Raw genomic sequence first — 19957 nt, 5'->3', positions numbered from 1 at the left:
TCAAAATCGCTCTCACAAAGTCAGAGGAACATGGCTTTGCGTATTCGAAAAATTAACAATAAACTCAAATAAAAATCAACAATTGATAATCTCCACGTTTCTTTAAAGCGTCTATGTTAATCTCTTCTTCGTCCTCATCTTCATCATTTCTGTTTCCACTCCAATGGCGTCAACCGAAATCGCTGTAGACACAATCTTAATCAAAGAATATGGAAATGAGGATGCAAACCAACATCCCTTTCTTCATCATCTCACAGCTCAAGCCGCCACCGCCGCTGCCAACTTCAAACGCCAGAAACGGCACCGAGTTTCCCGAGAATGTGTATTGCCCAGCCGCCGCCGTTCCTTGGGCCACATTGTTAGTCATGCTGTGGCCCTCACATTTCTGCCGCTGCGTTTAGGTTTCAAATTTCTGCTATGCCTTTGGTACGTTTCTCACAATTTGCCATTCCTTCGGTATTTGTAAGGAATTTTAAGAAGCTATAATCGTAGTTAAGTTTGTGTCATTTTCATTTGATATTGTAATATTATTGTAAAGTTGTTTGAGATGTAATAGGAATCTTCTTTACTATACTCTTCTGAGATGTGTGTGTTTAATTTAAGTTAAAGCTTCCTGATCTAGATTTTGATTCAGGATAGGCTATAAATGGATAGCAAGATTTGTATCCCTTTTATGTTATGTGGCTTTTATTTCCCCTGGTTTACTTCAAGGTCAGTCCCCTATGCCTCTTTCTTTTGCACATCTTACCTTATGTTAAAGACTGCTTGTTCAATCTTTGGATTATAAACACCGTACTTCTACATTGCAGTTGCATATTATTATATTTACTGTGGACAGATCCGAAAAAACATAAAGTATGGCGATCAACCGAGAAATAGGTAGGACTTAAATCTTTTAGTTGTTTCATATGGTTGTTGCATGTCCTTTTCTGTTTTTTTTTTTTTTTCCAATTCCTCATAAACATTGACGAGTTCTGAATTGTTGCATCTTTCTCATCTCATTTTTAAGAAATGTTTCCAATTTTTTTGATAAGTTCTAGAAGCAATAAAGCTTGGTTTCTTGTTGTCATTAATTTTTTAACATAAAACAAAATAAATACTACGAATTTATGTGAGTCGTGTGGCTGACTGACTGATTTGTTTCATCCAGGTTGGATATATACCTACCAAAAACTAGGCATGGGCAGAAGCCAAAGCCTGTGGTTGTATTTGTAACTGGTGGAGCCTGGATTTTAGGGTGAGTGATGCCTTTTCTCTCTTCTCTTCATGAAGTAAAAATGAATACATGATAAATAATTGTCCATGCCTGAATTGTTGGGGAAAGCATCCTTTCCATATAGAAAATATATCGTACAGAAAATTTTCCATGTAGAGTAAAGCAAAATAAATACCAAATTCTCAAGACCTACCACTGATAAACGAAAGTTGCATTTGATGTATTGTTGATACTGAAGTTTTGTACCAACTGTAAACTTATAACAAATGGAAGAAATCGAACAACTGTTTAGGAAGAAAAGAAAATCTATCACCACTGTGGTGCTTAGTTAGAAACACTTTGACGGTCAAGTTAGTAATAACTTAGAGAGCTAGGAGATTAAAAAAACATAAGGTGTTTTCAATGTCCCTCAAATGTCTCGAGTCCTCTTGATTACATAAAGAGTAATTTTGTATCAGTCACTCCCCTAATTAATATCCAGACTATTAATTTGACTATTGCTAACTTAATTTAATCGTTACAAATAATCTTATTGGCAGATTCAAGTACATGTATTTGACCTAATATTTGAACACTTGGGCATAATCATCTCATCATCCCCGACCCTATGATTTGGCCTACATGCCTTCTTTAAACTTCTATTGGTCAACCTTCATGGTTTGATCTTTTGATCCATCTTGTGGGTTGATCTCTTTAACCCTTATGGTTGATCCTATGGGTCGGCTCCATACTTGCTAAGCAACTCACTTCCGAATGAACCACTGGGTCATTATGTTAGATACCTAGATTTAGATAGAGCTAGGGGTAATTAGTTATATAGGCAGTTGGATGGTTATAAATAGGAAGTTGGGGAGGGAAGAAAGGTATGAAAGAAAGGAAGGGCAGATGGTTAGGGTTCTATCGATATGCTCTTGAGTTTCCTTTGATTATTTTGTATTTCTTAGTTTGATATCAATAAATACGAACACATTCTGGTGTTTCATCACATTCTTGTTAGGCCAGAACTGAAATGGATACTCTCAAAGTAAAGAATAACCTAGCTGATAATGACCAGGCAATAGAACATGCACAGGAATGGTTTCTTCAAATATAACTGCTGAAAACATGTTAAGAATTTAACTTCGAATCTATTTATTTAGCTTAGTTGTTAAACCAAATTACTGGACATAGGAGCTGAAGTTCATGACACACTAATGGCAGTTGCCTCTAGTATGATGGAATGCTTCTTGGTAGTTGATTCATTTCTTAATCATCTTACCATGTTTACTTCAAAAATCAACTATCTATTTTCTGTTATATATAATTCTACACTTTGAGAAATAAATTTTTCTTTGCAGTAATAAAGCATTGGGTTATCTTCTTGGATCACAGTTATCAGAGAGAGACATTATAGTAGCCTGCCTTGATTACAGGTGAACTGATTAGTATATAAAAAACATTTTCTCAATTGAAACATGTACCAACATTATATTAATGAGTTGAGCAATTACAATTATAAACCCTAAACCTAGTTCGATGTAACAACACCTACATCTAGGGTGCAGCTTAGGAAAGATAATTCACTAATATCGTTAATCATTATATTAATGAGTTGAGCAATTGCCATGATGTACCTATCTGTATACTCTCAAGATTATAGGACATCCCTAGAGCTAACTCACAAGATACCTAGGCTCTCCCTAGATGTGAGGCTTCTTCTCTTCCGATACTTAGGCTCTCCATGAGTAGTTGCTATCAGTGACCATGCACTTAGGCTCCCTCTAAATGAATAGAACTTTGTATCTTTCCTTGCTTGTGAACTCCCTTCAGATACGAAACTTAGGTTCCCCAAGTTATGAGCATTCCCTTCTCTAATGAGTTGGCTTTAGGCTGCCCCTAAAACAGTGCAGTACGAACGAACCAATGTAGTCTTAGCAAACAACCCACAGAAACAGCAGCTGCAATACAGACACTTGAACGGTTCAAATACAAACTTCTCTTAAATAACCAATGAAGAACAACTCAAAATCATATGCGGCAAGGTAACTTAGTAAAAACAAACTGTAAGGATTCAACTTGCTTACTTCACTATTTCTCCCTTACAATGGCCAAAAACAGAGGTAGCCCTCTGCTATCTTTATTTATATATAGCCAAAATGAGTACAGAAAAACATAAAGATTCAAGAAAAACAAGGAATAATAAACGCAAACCCAGCTTCCTCTAGGGAAAGACGGGATATTCCCCTAGGCTAAGCAGCCGCCAACTTCAGGATAAAATAAAACCCACCTCCCCTAGACCTAAAAAACCTATTTATATTCCTTCTCTCATCTTTCTCTTATTTCTATGCCTGGCCCCACCTGCACGATCTCCTCCTCTTTTTCCTTCCTCATTATTAATTTGTCCAATTACTTTTCTGCCCCTCCTTTGATATGTATGAATAATTGGAGGTCTTACAATACCCCGGGGCTCCAAGTTCACCTTGTCCTCAAGGTGAAACTGAGGGAACTGCTGATTCAATAGGTAAACTGATTCCCACGTTGCTTCACTGTCTGGTAAGTTCTTCCATTTGATCAGCCACTCATTGCCTCCTAGCTCCTTGTTCCACCTTATTCCCAGCACGTTTTCCGGCCACAATTGTAGTTCAAAATCCTCAGTTAGTATAGGCTGTTGTTGCTGGACTACATGTTGTTTTCCCAACTTCAGTTTCAGTTGAGACACGTGAAAGACATTGTGAATGGCGGCCTCGGGCGGTAGTTGCAATCGATAAGTGACCTCTCCTATCTCTTCAATAACCTCATACGGCCCATAAAATTTTGGGGATAGCTTTTCACATTTCTTCCAGGCTAGTTATCTTTGTCGATAGGGTCGTAGTTTCAAATACACTTCATCACCAATTTTGAATTTGAGCTCCCTACGGTTTCGGTCTGCCATTTTCTTCATTCTATTTTGAGCTATGCATAGGTTTTCCTTCAGTGCATTGAGTGCTAAGTCTCTCTCCTTCAACATGACTTCTACGTCATTGTTAGGAGATTGCTTCCATCCATATGACAGCAGTGGCGGGGGAGTTCTTCCAAAAACAGATTGGTAAGGAGTAGTTTTGGTGGATGCGTGGAAGGTTGTGTTATACCATAATTCCGCCCAAGGGATCAGTTTATCCCATTTCTTCGGTTGTTCATTGCAAAAGCATCTCAAATAGGTCTCTAGGCATCTGTTTACCCTCTCGGTTTGTCCATCGGTTTGGGGATGGAATGCCGTGCTTCTCTTCAAAATGGTGCCCATGGTAGTGAACAACTCCTTCCAGAAATTGCTAAGGAAGATCTTATCACGGTCGGTAATAATGGACTTGGGTATTCCATGTTTGCTGACCACTTTTTCCAAAAAAATTGAAGCCACTTGCTTGGCTGTGTACGGGTGTTTCAGAGGCAAGAAGTAGGAGTACTTACTTAGGCGGTCGACGACTACCATAATCACGTTGTAACCTCCTGCTATTGGCAGCCCTTCAATAAAATCCATGGTCCAATCCTCCAATATCTTGTCGGGGATAGGAATGGGTTGCAGAACTCCCGCAGGCTTAGTAGCTTCGAACTTATTACGTTGACAAGTGTCACATTCTTCTACATATCTCTTGATATCAGCCTTCATTCCTTTCCAAAATAGTTCCCCACTCATTCTTTTATAGGTTCTCAAGAATCCCGAGTGCCCTCCTAATATGGAATCATGGAACGTGTGTAGAAGACTCGGAATGAGGGAAGAATTTTGCGGCAGCACCATCCTTCCTTTATATAGCAGCCTGCCATTGTTCCCACCTTGATCCACCTCTCCCTTAAGTTCGGCAATAATTTTCTGAAGTTCTTGATCCATTTCGACTTCCTTTTCTATTATCTCTATATCAACTATGCCTGTGGTTGTCATTGTATTTAACTCCACCGAATGGTCCTTCCTTGAGAGAGCATTCGCCACCTTATTCTGCAGACCCGGCTGGTATAAGATCTCAAAGTCATAACCCAAAAGTTTTGTGAGCCACTTTTGGAATTGAGACTGAACTTCCCTCTGTTCTAACAGAAATTTCAGAGCCTTCTGATCTAAAACAATTGTGAACTTTCTGCCCAGGAGATAATGTCTTCATTTTTGCACTGAAAGGACAACCGCCATCAATTCCCTTTCATAGATCGACTTACCCTGGGCTCTTGGGGACAGTTTCTGGCTGAAGAATGCGATGGGATGACCATCCTGTGATAAAACTGCACCTAAACCTACTCCTGAAGCATCAGTTTCGATTGTGAAGGGCTGAGACCAATCCGGCAATGCTAATACCGGTAAGGTTGTCATTGCTAGCTTCAGCTGGTCAAACGCTATTGTAGCTTCCTCATTCCAATGGAATGCATTTTTCTGAAGTAATTTGGTTAAGGGTGCAGCTATTTCTCCATAGCTTTTCACAAATCTTCTATAATACCCAGTCAGTCCAAGGAATCCCCTCAGCCCAGTTATATCTTTCGGCCGTGGCCAATTTACCATACTGCGAATCTTGTCCTCATCAGCCTCCACTCCTCTGCTGGAAATCAGATGACCCAAATATTGAACTTGGGAATGAGCAATGACACATTTAGACCTATTTGCAAACAATTCATGGTCCCTCAAGATAGCAAAAACCATTCCTAAATGTTTCATGTGCTCATCTATGTCCACACTATAAACTAGAATGTCATAAAAAAAAACCAGGACACACCTTCGAAGGAATGGTTTGAACACCTCGTTCATGAGAGATTGGAAGGTGGCAGGAGCATTCGTAAGGCCGAAAGGCATCACCAAGAACTCATAATGTCCTTCATGCGTGCGGAAAGCTGTTTTCTCCACATCTTCCTCCCTCATCCTAATCTGGTGGTATCCAGATTTAAGGTCTAACTTTGAGAAAACTGTCGCACCATGAAGTTCATCTAAGAGTTCTTCGATCACGGGAATTGGAAATTTATCAGCCACCGTTACTTGATTGAGTTTCCTGTAATCTACACAAAATCTCCACCCTCCATCTTTTTTCTTCACTAAGAGGACCGGGCTCGAATATGGGCTGCGGCTTGGACGAATCACCCCAGCTTGTAACATTTCTAACACCAATTTTTCAATCTCTTCCTTTTGTACATGGCCATACTTATATGGTCTTACATTAATTGGTTTCTGATCGGCCACGGTCAGAATGCGATGGTCTATGGCTCTCCTTGGCGGTAAACCCGTGGGCAACCTAAAGACATCTGCATATTGCTCGAGCAATCGCTGAACCATGGGTAATCCTTCTTCCTTTCCCTTCAATTCAGCTTCTGTTTCCGATTCTCCTTCATAGTTTACTTCATAGTTTTGGAATTCCAAGAGGAATCCTTGGTCCCCGGATTGCCACGTTTTCTCTAAGGTTCTCAATGAACATTCTGACTTCGTTAGAGAAGGGTCACCTTTTAGGATTATTCTTCTACCCTTCATCCAAAACGTCATGGTTAGGGATGGCCAGTGAACCTTCATGGTTCCTGTCGAATCTAGCCATTGCATCCCAAGCACCAAGTCTACCGTTCCTAACTCTACCGCTAGGAAATCTGCTACGATTGTTAACTCTTTTAACTTCACCTTCACCCTCTTGCAAATCCCACTTCCTTCACATTGGTTGCCATTCCCAATGGTAACTCCAAAACGAGTTCCCGGATCGATGCTCAGCTGTAGTTCATCTACCAACACTTGGCTGATGAAGTTATTGGTCGCCCCGCTGTCAATCAGAATAACTACTTCCCTTCCGTTCACATGTCCTTTTAATTTCATCGTCCCCTTTGATGTAACTCCCGTGATCAACCTCAATTCAATAGGGTTATCCATATTCAATTCCAGATGATTCAGTTCTATTACTTCGCTTGCCTCATCCTCTGTATCCTCTTCCCTTTTGTGGTCTTCTTCCTCATTTAGTATAAGGAGCATCAACTCTCTTTTTTCTCTCCCTTAACATCGATGGCCTGGGGCGTACTTTTCATTACATCTGAAACAAAGCCCCTTATCCAGCCTTGCTCTAAATTCCGTATCTGACAGCCGTTTAATTGGGGTATCTTTTTTCTGGTAATCATTTTTCTGGTAATCATTTTTCAATGGAATAGTTACCTGCTTCATCACAAACTCTGTCTTTTTACTTTCTGCCTTCTCATTTTTTCCTTGAAATTTGTTGCTGTTCTCATTCCTTTTGAGCTCAACTATATCCAACTCTTCCATCGCCGGTTTTAATGCTATATTCCTATCATTCACCAGCTGAGCTTCCTTCATACATTCCTCTAAAGTTTGAGGGTGTCTGCTGATTACTTCCGCTTGCAGTGAGGGTTCCAGACCCGTTAAAAACGCATCCAGCAGAACACTTTCTGCCATGTCTGGAAGAGGGGCTGAGTATGTAACAAACTTCTTAACGTACTCGCTGTATGAGCCTTTTTGCTTAATACGGATTAATCTTGCCCCCAAGCTCTGCTGTCCTGTATCATTAAAGAAATCAAACATCCTTTCCTTCAAGTCCTCCCAAGATTCCACCCTCTTTCTACGATTACTCCATCTAAACCAGTCTACCTCTTCCTGTCCAAAACTCACGACTGCTACTTTGACCTTCTCAGCTTCCGGTAAGTCATTTATACCAAAGAAATGTTCTGCTCGGTACGCCCAGGATTCAGGGTTCACCCCTGTAAACAGTGGCATTTCTAATTTTTTGTACTTACTTCGGTCTGCGCTGCTTCCACCCGACTCGACTGTGGTTCCGGCCTCTTCCAGTTTTCCCTTCAGTTTCAACCTGATGTCGTCAGTAGTACCTGCTTCTTCTTTTTTCTTAGCACCATGGTTTTCTCTTAGCTCGTCTGTCATTCGATCCATCGATTTCTTCATTTCCAGCATCATCTCCTTCAGACTCATAATTTCCTTTTCAGTACCTTCTACCCGTTCTTCTATCTGTCTTTGAGCCATCAGACGCGTGATCACCCCCAGTGTGGAGGCTCTGATACCAATATGTAAGGATTCAACTTGCTTACTTCACTATTTCTCCCTTACAATGGCCAAAAACAGAGGTAGCCCTCTGCTATCTTTATTTATATATAGCCAAAATGAGTACAGAAAAACATAAAGATTCAAGAAAAACAAGGAATAATAAAGACAAACCCAGCTTCCTCTAGGGAAAGACTGGATATTCCCCTAGGCTAAGCAGCCGCCAACTTCAAGATAAAATAAAACCCACCTCCCCTAGACCTAAAAAACCTATTTATATTCCTTCTCTCATCTTTCTCTTATTTTTGTGCTTGGGCCCCACCTGCATGATCTCCTCCTCTTTTTCCTTCCTCATTATTAATTTGTCCAATTACTTTTCTGCCCCTCCTTTGATATGTATGAATAATTGGAGGTCTTACACAAACCTCCTTGAGTTTAAAAAGCCACTGCCAAACAAGGAAAATATCCTCAGAATAAATACAAAGAGAAGAAAAAAGGAGAAGAGCACGCATAACCAATCTGCAGAATATTGCAAATAAGCAAATAAATAATTTGCATAATTGACCTTTGAGACATCAGCCGAGATAAGTGCACTCTGGTATAACTTTTGAGATAACTACGAAACAACTCTTGAAGAACAGCTAGGGAACATAAACACATATATTTAACCAATAGCAAGGCACTAACACTTCTCCGTCCATCACCTACATGTTTTTCTTGTCAAGAAGATTAGAACTTTTAAGGTAAAATTTCTCCCTGTAGGCCCTTCTCTGGAGACCATTGATTGTAGACGAGGCCTATTGGACAGTTTGATAACGTGAGCTTCACTTATAATAGGTTATGTCAATCAATGATGATGGAGATTCTGTTTCACTCGCTGCTCAAGATAGAGCTCTTAGGTGTATAACCTTATGTTAGAAAGTAAGGTAGTTATGGGATGTCTTTGTCCCAAATTGGTTAGAATGTGATGACCAATGTGGTACTTAAGTAGCTTGCCTTCGTTCTCCAAGGTACTTAAGTATCTAATACCTTGTTACTTACTTTTTGGAATATTTGGTTGGAGAGAGACAGAACGTCTTCTCTAAAATGTTGAAAGTTCATTAGGTTCAGTACCTTCATTTGGTTTTCCATTACTTAGGAGTTTTGTAACAATCCTTTGGCTATTATTCTTAACTAAAGCCTTTTTGTGATCTTTAGTTTTATTTCTTTGTACAGACTCATTTTGTAGTGTTCTTTCTTTCTTTTTTGCATTATTAGATTGCATTCTTCCAATTCATCGAAATGAAAGTTGACCTTTTCATTTAACCAAAAAAAGTCATTATTTCTTGTCAGTTGTTTTTTCCTAATTATTTTCTTTGCTATTTATCAGTGATTTTTTTTGGATTTTTAATAAATTAGAATTATTGTTTTTATTATATCCAACTAATCGTTTTGCTTAGAAGATACTAAACATTTTAATTGAACAATCTACTTGTAGAAATTTTCCTCAAGGAACTATGAGTGATATGATAAAGGATGTCTCTGAAGGCATCTCATTTGTATTCAATAATATCGAAGAGTACGGAGGCGATATCAACAGGTAATATGTAGTACCTCTATGCTATACTGTATGTTTGTATCTCCTTCCTGTCGCTATTGATTCTTACCTACCTATATTTTTGTTTGGCCATTGGGCAACGTTTAGGACTGCTTCTCTCCCTAAAGTATCATGTTTAGGAGTTACATAAAGTGCTTTTGAAAAAATTACAGAGGTACCTCAATGTGCCACAGTAGAAAGCACTTTTGGGGTGTTTTTGGCCTACCTACTTGGCTGGGAAACACTTCTATTGAAAGTAGAGATGTAGAACAAACACAAATTTAGAGATAAAAACCACGATGCTGATATTTTTTATGATAGTAAAGGTTTAAAGGGAAAAATATTTATAGGGAACACAAGCCTAATTAAAATAATAAAAAATTAGGGCAAAGTAAATGTCAACTACTCTTAGGCTTTCAACATGACCCAGGCTCATTATTTCTAACAACTTCAAAAGTACTGTTAAGAGTGTAGCCCAAACATCAAAGTGATTAGTTACTAAGCACCCTCTTAGATATTATTTTAAGTTTATCCTTACCCACAACATAAACTTTTGGGTCAATTGGTGATTTAAGATGGTATCAAGTAGTATGGTTCAAGATGTTCTGTGTTAAAGCCTCTGCGTTGTTTCCTCCCCATTTAATATTCATCTTCACTTATTGGGTTTTTGTTTCATATTCCGAGCCCACAAGAGAAGGGGAGTGTTAGATATTATATAAAATTTACCCTTACCCTATAGCTTAAGCTTTTGGATCAATTGGTGATTTAAGGTACCGTAACTTCATTTTTTTTAATCTCCTCCTCCTGAGAGGTTGTATCTTTGGACATACTGGTGACCTTTTACACATTAATAACAAAATTATTTCATGTTAAAAGCTAACATTTGTTTTAAAAGCCCTCTCAAACACACCTTTAATTTGTTATGTTCTGCTGGTATTCTAGGATTTATCTAATGGGTCAGTCAGCTGGTGCGCATATCGCTGCTTGCGCAGTTGTAAAGCAGGCAATCAAAGAAGCTGGTGGTGAGAAAGTTTCTTGGTGTGTCTCCAGGATAAAAGCTTACTTTGGTTTGTCTGGGGGGTAAGTACTATTAAACTTGTAGGGACAATTCTAAATACAATATAGAAAGGCCATTTCTTTACTTCCCAATTTACTTTTCTGGCCATTGATTGGAAATGTATTTTACCTGCCAACCATGAGTTTTCTGTCTTATTTTAGCTGAGAGTTGAGGAGTATATTAACTGTTAAACCATCCCTGTCAATGTGCAAGTGTTTACATTCTTAGGCCGTAGCAAATGATAAGTAAAGAGTGTACACTCAGTAATTATGTGTTCAATGAATATAAGGACATTACAACTTGTCTACACTTAAAAATGCCATACCTGCCAGAACCAGAAGTATGAAGTATGATGTGCTTTGAGGACCTGCTGGGGTTTCCTCTTCTATTTTTTTTTTCTTTTTTCCTTAATCTGACACCAACTTCGGATTTTGAGTAGAAAGAAAATTTTAATAATTATTGTAAGTTACTATGTATTAGATCTGTTTTTCTGCATGCCATGACTTTTCCAGCTATATAGTTTCTTCTTTTTTTGCAACATCAACATCCATACATAGGTACAATTTGATAAATCTGAAGGACCACTTTCACAGTCGAGGTCTTCACAGATCCATCTTTTTAAGGTAAACACATTCTTAATTCTTTTTCTTTTTATCCTACTATACATTCAATACATAAATTTGTGACTTCTTGAATGTCTAATATAGCATAATGGAAGGAGAACAGTCCCTGCAAAGATTTTCCCCAGAGGTTGTGGTACAGGATCCAAAGATTAAAGATGCAGTTTCCCTGCTTCCACACTTCATTTTATTTCATGGAACTGCAGATTATTCCATACCATCAGATTCCTGGTAAATTTCTTTTTCACAAGTCTTGCTATAGTTTATGCGTGAAAAATGGAGCTAAATATGATTATTCCATACCATAGTCCTGGTAATCCATACATAGTTTACTGCACTATAATATGTATATAGAAGATCTTTTGCCAGAAGTGTTTTTCTTCTCATCCTCATCAGAATGTCCAACAGCCCAAATCTCCTGGTTTAAAATCTTAAGAAATATCAATGCCAGTTTGAAAATTGGGCTTGTTATTTGAGCTTGCTAGAAGCGGAGGTTTACACCAATCTTTCTGCAGACATGTACAACATTATTTTGTGTTTTAATTTTTGTGCAGTAAGACCTTTGCAGAGGTGCTTGAAAGAATTGGAGTAAAAGTTGAAACGGTTCTATACAAAGGAAAGACGCACACAGATTTGTTTGTCCAGGTGAGAATAAAACATTTTTATATACTCCTCTTGGTGCTGTAATAAATTTAATTACCATTTCGTCATTTATTTATATCACAGACATACTAGCTTATCATGCTCCAGGTGTTGGGCTTTGAATTTTTTTCTCAAATTTCTAACATAGGATCCAATGAGAGGTGGTAAAGATCAGTTGGTTGAGGATTTGATTTCCATCATTCATGAAAATGATAGGGATGCTCTTGCTAGAAATCCAATGGCTCGCCAAAGAAGGCGCCTCGTACCGGAGTTACTGTTGAAGTTAGCATGTACTGTTAGCCCATTCTGATCTACTAACTGTGATTACTTTTTCTCAATGATGCTCGGTGTGTATAGCCAAATATATGTGTACATATTTATTGATTGAAAACATAATAAGAATTATTATATCATTTGCATTGGTTGATATATTTTTCCATGTTGATCTGCACGTAGACTTCCTACTGTTTATGGCCATGTAAATGAAACATATTTTTATTTTAGACACGAGAGCTCCTCTCTTGTCACACTGTTTAAAATACAAAAGATATACATAACAAAGCAGACTAACATAGAAGTAATTTTCCTTAGCGTGAAAGCAAATGGAGACAGCCTTTTCTTCATTAAGTTCTTCGCAGCAGACTTGCCCCCTTTCCTCTACGCAGCCAAGAATAAGAGAATACGATTCCATTATACGTAAACTCAAACCATGTTTGAAAATTAAAATCATATAATAGTTAACTAGTAGCTGTACCTTTTTAGGCGGATCTTGAGATCTTTGAGCAGGCTTCTTTGCGGCTGAATTGGACTTTGAGGTTGAAGCTTTCGGTGCAACATTACTGCTTTTAGCTTCTTTCAAAGACGTCATGGAGGAGTTGCTGGAACAGCCTCACTGAAATAGTATTGTAAGTATTTGAAAAAGACTAAGCTGAATGAATTTCTAGGTTGGGTTTTGTCTATCTCGATGCTTTTATATAGCAGTGAGTCTCGAGTATGAGGTTCGGAGCATGGCAAAGGAATTTGAACTGCAAGTGACAGACAACATGGGCAAGGGGAATGGAATAACTCATCAAAGGACAACTTCATGACTTACCTATATGCATTAGATTCTCTGTTTTGCGTAACTTTTTTAGTTCCCTGCATTGGTAAGCATATAGCCAATATATGCATGATTGGATGCTCATCTCATTGCCTACCTATGGTATTTTCTTGCTTGATGCATCATACTCAGTTTTTTAGTTCTGTCCCAAAACGTTGAATAAAGGGTCAATGCTACGGCCTCGAAAGAAGCTAACCAACTTAGAACAATGTCAAAGGTCTCGAAAGTTCACATCTGACTACTAGGTGGTCTCATTTCGAGTAATATTAAATCTTTTTGCACACAAAAGCATAACGATGATGTTCCAGACTCAATTTTTTGGTTCTATCCCAAAACGTTCAAGAAATGGTCAATGCTAAGACCTAGAAAGAAGCTACCACTTTAGAACAATGTCAGAGGTCTTGAAAGTTCACATCTGACTACTGGGTGGTCTCATTCTAAGTAATATTAAACTTTTTTACCCACAAAAGTCAAACGGTGATGCCATAGACTCAGTTTTTTGGTTTCGTCTCAAAACGTTGAAGAAAGGGTCAATGTTACGGCCTCGAAATAAGCTACCCAACTTAAAACAATTTCAGAGGTTTCGAAAGTTCACATCTGACTACTGGGTGGTCTCATTCCTAGTAATATTAATTTTTTTTGCTCACAAAAGCTGAAGGGTATGCCACAGACTCGGTTTTTTTGGTTTCGTCTCAAAACGTTGATGTTACGGTCTCGAAAGAAGCTACCCAACTTAAAACAGTGTCAAAGGTCCCAAAAATTCACATCTAACTACTAGATGGTCTCATTCTGCGTGATATTAAAGGTTTTTGCCTACAAAAGTCGAACGATGATGCTCCAGACTCAATTTTTTTGGTTCCGTCCCAAAACGTTGAAGAATGGGCCAATGCTACGGCCTCGAAAGAAGCTACTCAACTTAGACCAATGTGAAAGGTCTCGAAAGTTCACATCTAATCACTGGGTGATCTTATTCTTAGTGATATTAAAGTTTTTGGCCCACAAAAGTCGAACGATGAGGCCCCAAACTCAGTTTTTTGGTTCCGTCTCAAAACGTCGAATAAGGGGCCAATGTTATGGTCTAGAAGAAAACGAACCAACTTAGAACAGTGTCAAAGGTCTTAAAAGTCTCATCTAACCACTGGGTGGTCTCATTTTGAGTAATATAAAAGTTTTTTTGCCTAGAAAAGTCGAACGGTGATGTCCAAAACTCAGTTTTTTGGTTTCGTCCCAAAACGTCGAAAAATGGGTCAATGCTATGGTCTAGAAGGAAACGACTCAACATTGAACAATGTCAAAGGTCTTGAAAGCTCACATCTAATCACTGGGTGGTCTCATTTTGAGTAATATAAAAGTGTTTTGCCCACAAAGGCCGAATGGTGATGCCCCATACTCAGTTTTTTGGTTCTGTCCCAAAACGTCGAAAAATGGGTCAATGCCTACCTAGAAGGAAACAATCAAACTTAGAGTAATGTCAAAGGTCTCGAAAGCTCGCATCTAATCACTGGGTTGTCTCATTTTGAGTAATATGAAAGTTTTTTGCCCACAAAAGCCGAACGGTGATGCCCCAGACTCAAGTTTTTAGTTCCGTCCTAAAACTTTGAAGAAAGGGTCAATGCTACAACCTCGAAAGAAGCTACCCAACTTAGAACAATGTCAAAGGTCTCAAAAGTTCACATCTAACTACTAGGTGGTCTAATTTTGAGTAATGTTAAAGTTTTTTGCCCATAAAGGCAGAACAATGTTGTCCAAACTCGGCTTTTTAGTTCCGTCCCAAAATATTAAAAAAAATGGTCAATTGTGACCTTAGAACAATGTCAAAGGTCTCGAAAGTTCACATCTAACTACTGGATGGTAAATTTTTTAATAATGTTAAATTTTTTTGCGCACAAAGGTCGAACAGTGTTATCCGAGACTCGGTTTTTTAGTTCCGTCCCAAAACCTTAAAAAAATGGCCAATTTTATGGCCCAGAAAGAAACTAGTAACTTAGATCAATGTCAAAGATTTCGAAAGTTAAAATCTAACTAATTGGTGTTCTCATTTTGAGTAATATTAATTTTTTTTCACCCACAAAAGGTAAACCCTTAATTGTTCTTCAAAGAAAATCACAAGATAGATCATTCATAACTTTGCATCCAATGAATTAAAAGAGAATTAATTTGTGCACAACAAAATGTATGCAAATTAATTTCAAGAATTTACTGAAAACAATTGAAATTCATAAAGCATCAAACAATTTCATGAATGTGAGATAAAATCAAGAATCAAGAGAATTTTTGTGTCTAGAAACAAGTAATTCAATTAACCTAGCACTAATTGATATACTTAGGGTAAATTGCTTACAAAGATTGAACCAAAAAAACAAAGATATAGAATCAAAATTACAAAAATTAATAAAATTGAATTAAAGATCTAACTCTCGACACAAATGATTGATAATTCTAACAAAAATTACATCAAAATCAAAGATTAATCAAAACCTATAATGAAAAATTAAAGTAATGAAATTCTCAAAAATTAAAATCACCTAAGTCCAAATTACCTCAAGAAATTAGCCTTGTATCTTCAATAATTCTGAAAAATTTACTGAACGATTCAAAATTGGCAAAATGAGGGTAAAGAATTTGGAATTTTGGAGAAATTGTGAGTAATTTTGGAAGGAATAGTGAATTGAATTGTATATGAATTTAAGAGTTATTATGGATATTATAGGAAAAATCGGTGGATTATAGCAAATGAGTCCAAAATTACACTCTCAACCCAAGAAAATTGAATTTTTTTTGGAAATTGGGCAAATAACTACGAAAATGCCATGAGAAATAAAGGTGAAAAAAAATGTTTGGGACACTTGTAAAAATGGCAAAATAAGTTATAATAATTAAGTCCATAGCACACACTTTTATTATTTGCGAAAAAGAAAAAAACAAAGTCCAGTGCACACATCAAGAGGTAAAAATGTCACAAATGCCCTCGTTACTAATATACATTTGATACACCTTATACACATCCAATACACCAAATACACCCCTTGATACATCTGATACTTCTTAATACACTTGATACATTTGATTGATACACTTGATGAACTTGATACTCTTTGATACAATCGATACCGAAACATACTAATATATGTTTGATACACATGATACACTGCATATACATTTAGTATTCTTCACTTATACAATTGATTGATTAAATGCATTTGATATGCTTGAAGTCCTACTTATACACTTGATATACTATTGATATACACTTGTAAACTCGATTCATATACTTGATAATGATTCACTTTATTGATATGTTTTAACAATATATTGTTTATATACTTGATAATGATATACTGAGTTACATCATTCACATACTTAATAATACTCAATGAACTGTATAAAATTTGAAAAATGAAAATCATGTAGTAAGTATATTAATCAACTAATACATATAATATAACTATATCACAATACTGACATACAAAATTGAGACAAAGTAAAACCAAAATCTTAATGTGAAAAAATAAAACAAAATCATTTGGAATCAAATTCAACTCAAAATACACATCGAATAAAGTAAAAAAAAAAAATCACAAATGAAGTTAAATTACTCCAAACAACAACCATTTTATTATATTTCATATTACAATTATTGTACTATTGATATTTTAAAATTAAAACTAAGACATAAAGAATAAATAATTTTTCTAGTATAAGAATAAGCAAATAATTAGAGCCTTAAAAAGTATGAGCATATATAAATAATAAGTAGAGCATTAAAAAAAGGAAGAAAAATAAGTTATTGAAGAGTAGTTTAGGAATAATATGAAATTTAAGATGGAGAAGTGAAAAACTTTGTCATATTTGTAAAATTGGCAAAATTTTAAAACAATATACCATTCTATGCCATTTCTCAAAATGTTTTACGCTGGGAAAGATTCGAACTCTTCGTGGCTAAAGGGGCGCGCGTGAGGAGAATCTGCCACGTGTTTTGCGGAGACATGAGATGGGAAGAAACGGATTGAAGGCTCAAATGAGATCATTAATTTTGTGCGTTACTCTGGGTCGATCTCGTGACCTCTTGGACGCGTTCAGATGGCTTTAAACGACGTCGTTTTCTTCTTTGAAAATCTGGATTTAAATTGTGTCTGGTGAGGTCGAACTCGTGACCTTGAGTCTGGGCGCACGCGAGTGAGGGGCTGCCACGTGTCAATCTTTTTTCAATATTTACTAAAATGCCTCTTATGATTAATTTGCTCGTTCTTCTTCGTTTGAACTCCGAATTAGGTGATTATCGTGTCGTTGTGTTTGTATCGAAGTCTACTTCATATTCTGCATAAAAACATAAATATAGTGAACATATGCATGATAAGGATTGAGAATAGACTATCTTTAAACGATCAATATTTGCCCAACAAATTGCTCCCACTTAAGCTTTGTTTGTCTCAAACAAAGTAAAGATCTAATATCAAACAGTCAAGCAGCATGGACGAAAATAAAACATCAACTTAAGAGAAAAATAAACAATCATGCAAGTATATAGGTGATACATTTCTAACAAGTCAACTATGCAGCGTTACTCAATGTCTTATCAGTCCATCCAAACCTATGCTTATATCAAAGCAGTTTGCTCCATGGGAATTAAAATAAAACGGTTAGCTTTAGAAAGAAATTGGAAGTCAAGTTAGCTTAGAGGGAACTAGTGGAGTATGGTGTAAGTAATGGTAGAAGTAAGTCAAGTTATGATTAACATGTGAGTAGACATTTAGTATCATGGATTTGAGTTAAGTATCTATAGTATGTCTAATGTGTTGACATATTATAGGAGTCATGCCACCACGTACTAGCAGCCGACGCAGGCAAAATCAGGACAAAATGCAAGGTCCTACCCAAGGTCAATCTGTAGGGGAATTTAGTACCCCACAGCGGAAAAAGAATTCGAATTTACCCTAATTACCACAATTAACATGTAATCATAAACTAATCAAATTAGGGTTTTAAGAAATATTACCTTTGAAGCTTTCAAAAGGTTTAATATCTTCTTACGAATTCTAACCGAGACCACCACTAGTACTCAACTGCTATCCTCTAGACAAAGAACCGAGTTGTGGGACCCAATTTTGGTGTAGAAAGTAATGGAGATAAAATGAGATTGGAAGGTTTTTTTTTTTTTTTTTCTTTTGTTGAGATGATGAAAATGATAAAAGAGGTAAAAGTTCTTCAACATTTGAAAAAACCTCTATTTATAACCTAATTACATGCAAAAATGCATGCAATTCATTTGCCAAATCTCAACACCTAATGTTCCACTAACAATTAGTGAAACTTAGTGGGCTAGGTGTCTATATCTCATATAGCCACATATCCCACTAAGAGTTAGTGGGATTATCCAACAAAATGTTGAATTTTCCCACTAACTTAGTCCAAGGGTAAAATGGTCATTAGATATTTCTAGTCAAAAGTCAAACTTTGACTTTTCTTAGTCAAAAGTCAATATTTTGACTTTTTACCATTTTGTCCGTCTTGACTAATTCCAACCTCCCGAGCATGAATCCGCATTCATTTTTCCAAAATTCAAATCACATTTGAATATAAGACCGGTCAAAGTTTGACTTTTAGAAGTCAAAAGTCAACATTTTGACTTTTTACTATTTTTGACCAATTCCATCAATTTCGAGCTTCTTAGTATGAATCCACATTCATACTTATAGTATGTAAAACATAAAGCTCTATTTCTAATTAGAAGACCGACGACTATATCACTATATTTGTCGGTTTCCCTTTCTTCTCCCAATTCGAACAATTCGACTTATTTCATCACACTATTCTAAGTTTAATCCATATGAGCTAGCAGAGGAACCTAATGGACCTATAGATCATGGGCTCCAATGATTCAAGATTAACTAGCTAAACTCTTTTAAACCAAGTTAATCAACATTCGTTAACTAACGGGTCATTCCACTAAAGTCCCGTAGTTGCACTCCCCTCACTATAGATATATTTGTGTCCATTTGATAAAACCATAATCAGTAAGTTAATCCTTCACAGGTTGCTTGTAAAGCGGGTAGGAGTGAATTCCATCTTGTACCCTATGTTCCCAGCTATCCACCCGATCTTACCCCTGAAATGGGAGGCTTATTGGGCCAACGCTGATGAGCTGCCCTCACCCATGCAGATCTAAGGATAATCTCGTGTGAACAGGAGTTCATAGTTAACTCAGGATTAAGACTAAGTTACCTAGGTCATCAATAATTGAGATAGTCAGTTTTAAACAGTAAACGGTGTTATAACGTAAAAATGACTAATTCATGGTTCAGTCTTATGTAAACATTTTACATAGGATGCCCCCACTTTCATGTCTCTACATGAACGATTAGGATCACCTCGTTTGTACTACAAAGTGGGCCGCATCCATAATTTCTCTAAATAAGGCGCCCAACCTTTATTTCATATACTATAGACTATTTAGGCTATATACTCGAACTTGATCCACGTTTATGTTTACACATAAAGTTCAAGTTTATTCAAAAATAGCCTTGGAACTCGATTTATTGGATTTAAGATTATAATATTTAATTTCTCAATAACAGCTTTATTGAACATAATATGATTTACAAACTACGAGTTTTAGGACAAAAAATTCCAATAAGTTCCACTTGGGGTAGGAAACGAGCGGTTTGCGAGAACTGCACAGGGGATAGGAAGGCCAGAGAGAGCAGAGCCTAGTGATCCAGAAAAGGCATACATAATTGAACGATTGAAGAAGTTAGGGGCTATAGTGTTTGAGGATTCCACAGA

The 19957-nt window shown here is 36.9% G+C and overlaps 1 protein-coding gene across 6 annotated transcripts; it reads left to right on the top strand.

Annotated features, from left to right (window-relative positions):
• Positions 1 to 12514, top strand: LOC101213470 (isoprenylcysteine alpha-carbonyl methylesterase ICME). Of its 6 annotated transcripts, none has more exons than XM_031886599.1 (11): positions 1 to 426; positions 635 to 711; positions 810 to 879; positions 1151 to 1237; positions 2554 to 2628; positions 9658 to 9759; positions 10699 to 10836; positions 11371 to 11436; positions 11521 to 11664; positions 11988 to 12078; positions 12169 to 12385. In XM_031886599.1, exons 1-11 carry the CDS (start codon positions 164 to 166, stop codon positions 12241 to 12243), a joined length of 1188 nt encoding a protein of 395 aa, XP_031742459.1. In that variant the 5' UTR covers positions 1 to 163; the 3' UTR covers positions 12244 to 12385. The 6 variants fall into 6 exon arrangements, with proteins under 6 accessions (XP_031742459.1, XP_031742460.1, XP_031742458.1 ...); XM_031886600.1 differs by having other exon boundaries at positions 2 to 426; positions 12184 to 12385; XM_011658889.2 differs by having other exon boundaries at positions 4 to 426; positions 12224 to 12514.
• The last annotated feature ends 7443 nt before the right edge of the window (positions 12515 to 19957 follow it).

Source organism: Cucumis sativus, chromosome 6 (assembly GCF_000004075.3).
Source record: "Cucumis sativus cultivar 9930 chromosome 6, Cucumber_9930_V3, whole genome shotgun sequence".
Taxonomy (NCBI): domain Eukaryota; kingdom Viridiplantae; phylum Streptophyta; class Magnoliopsida; order Cucurbitales; family Cucurbitaceae; genus Cucumis; species Cucumis sativus.
Note: the sequence above shows the minus strand (reverse complement) of the source record. Positions and strands in the feature narration are given on the sequence as shown.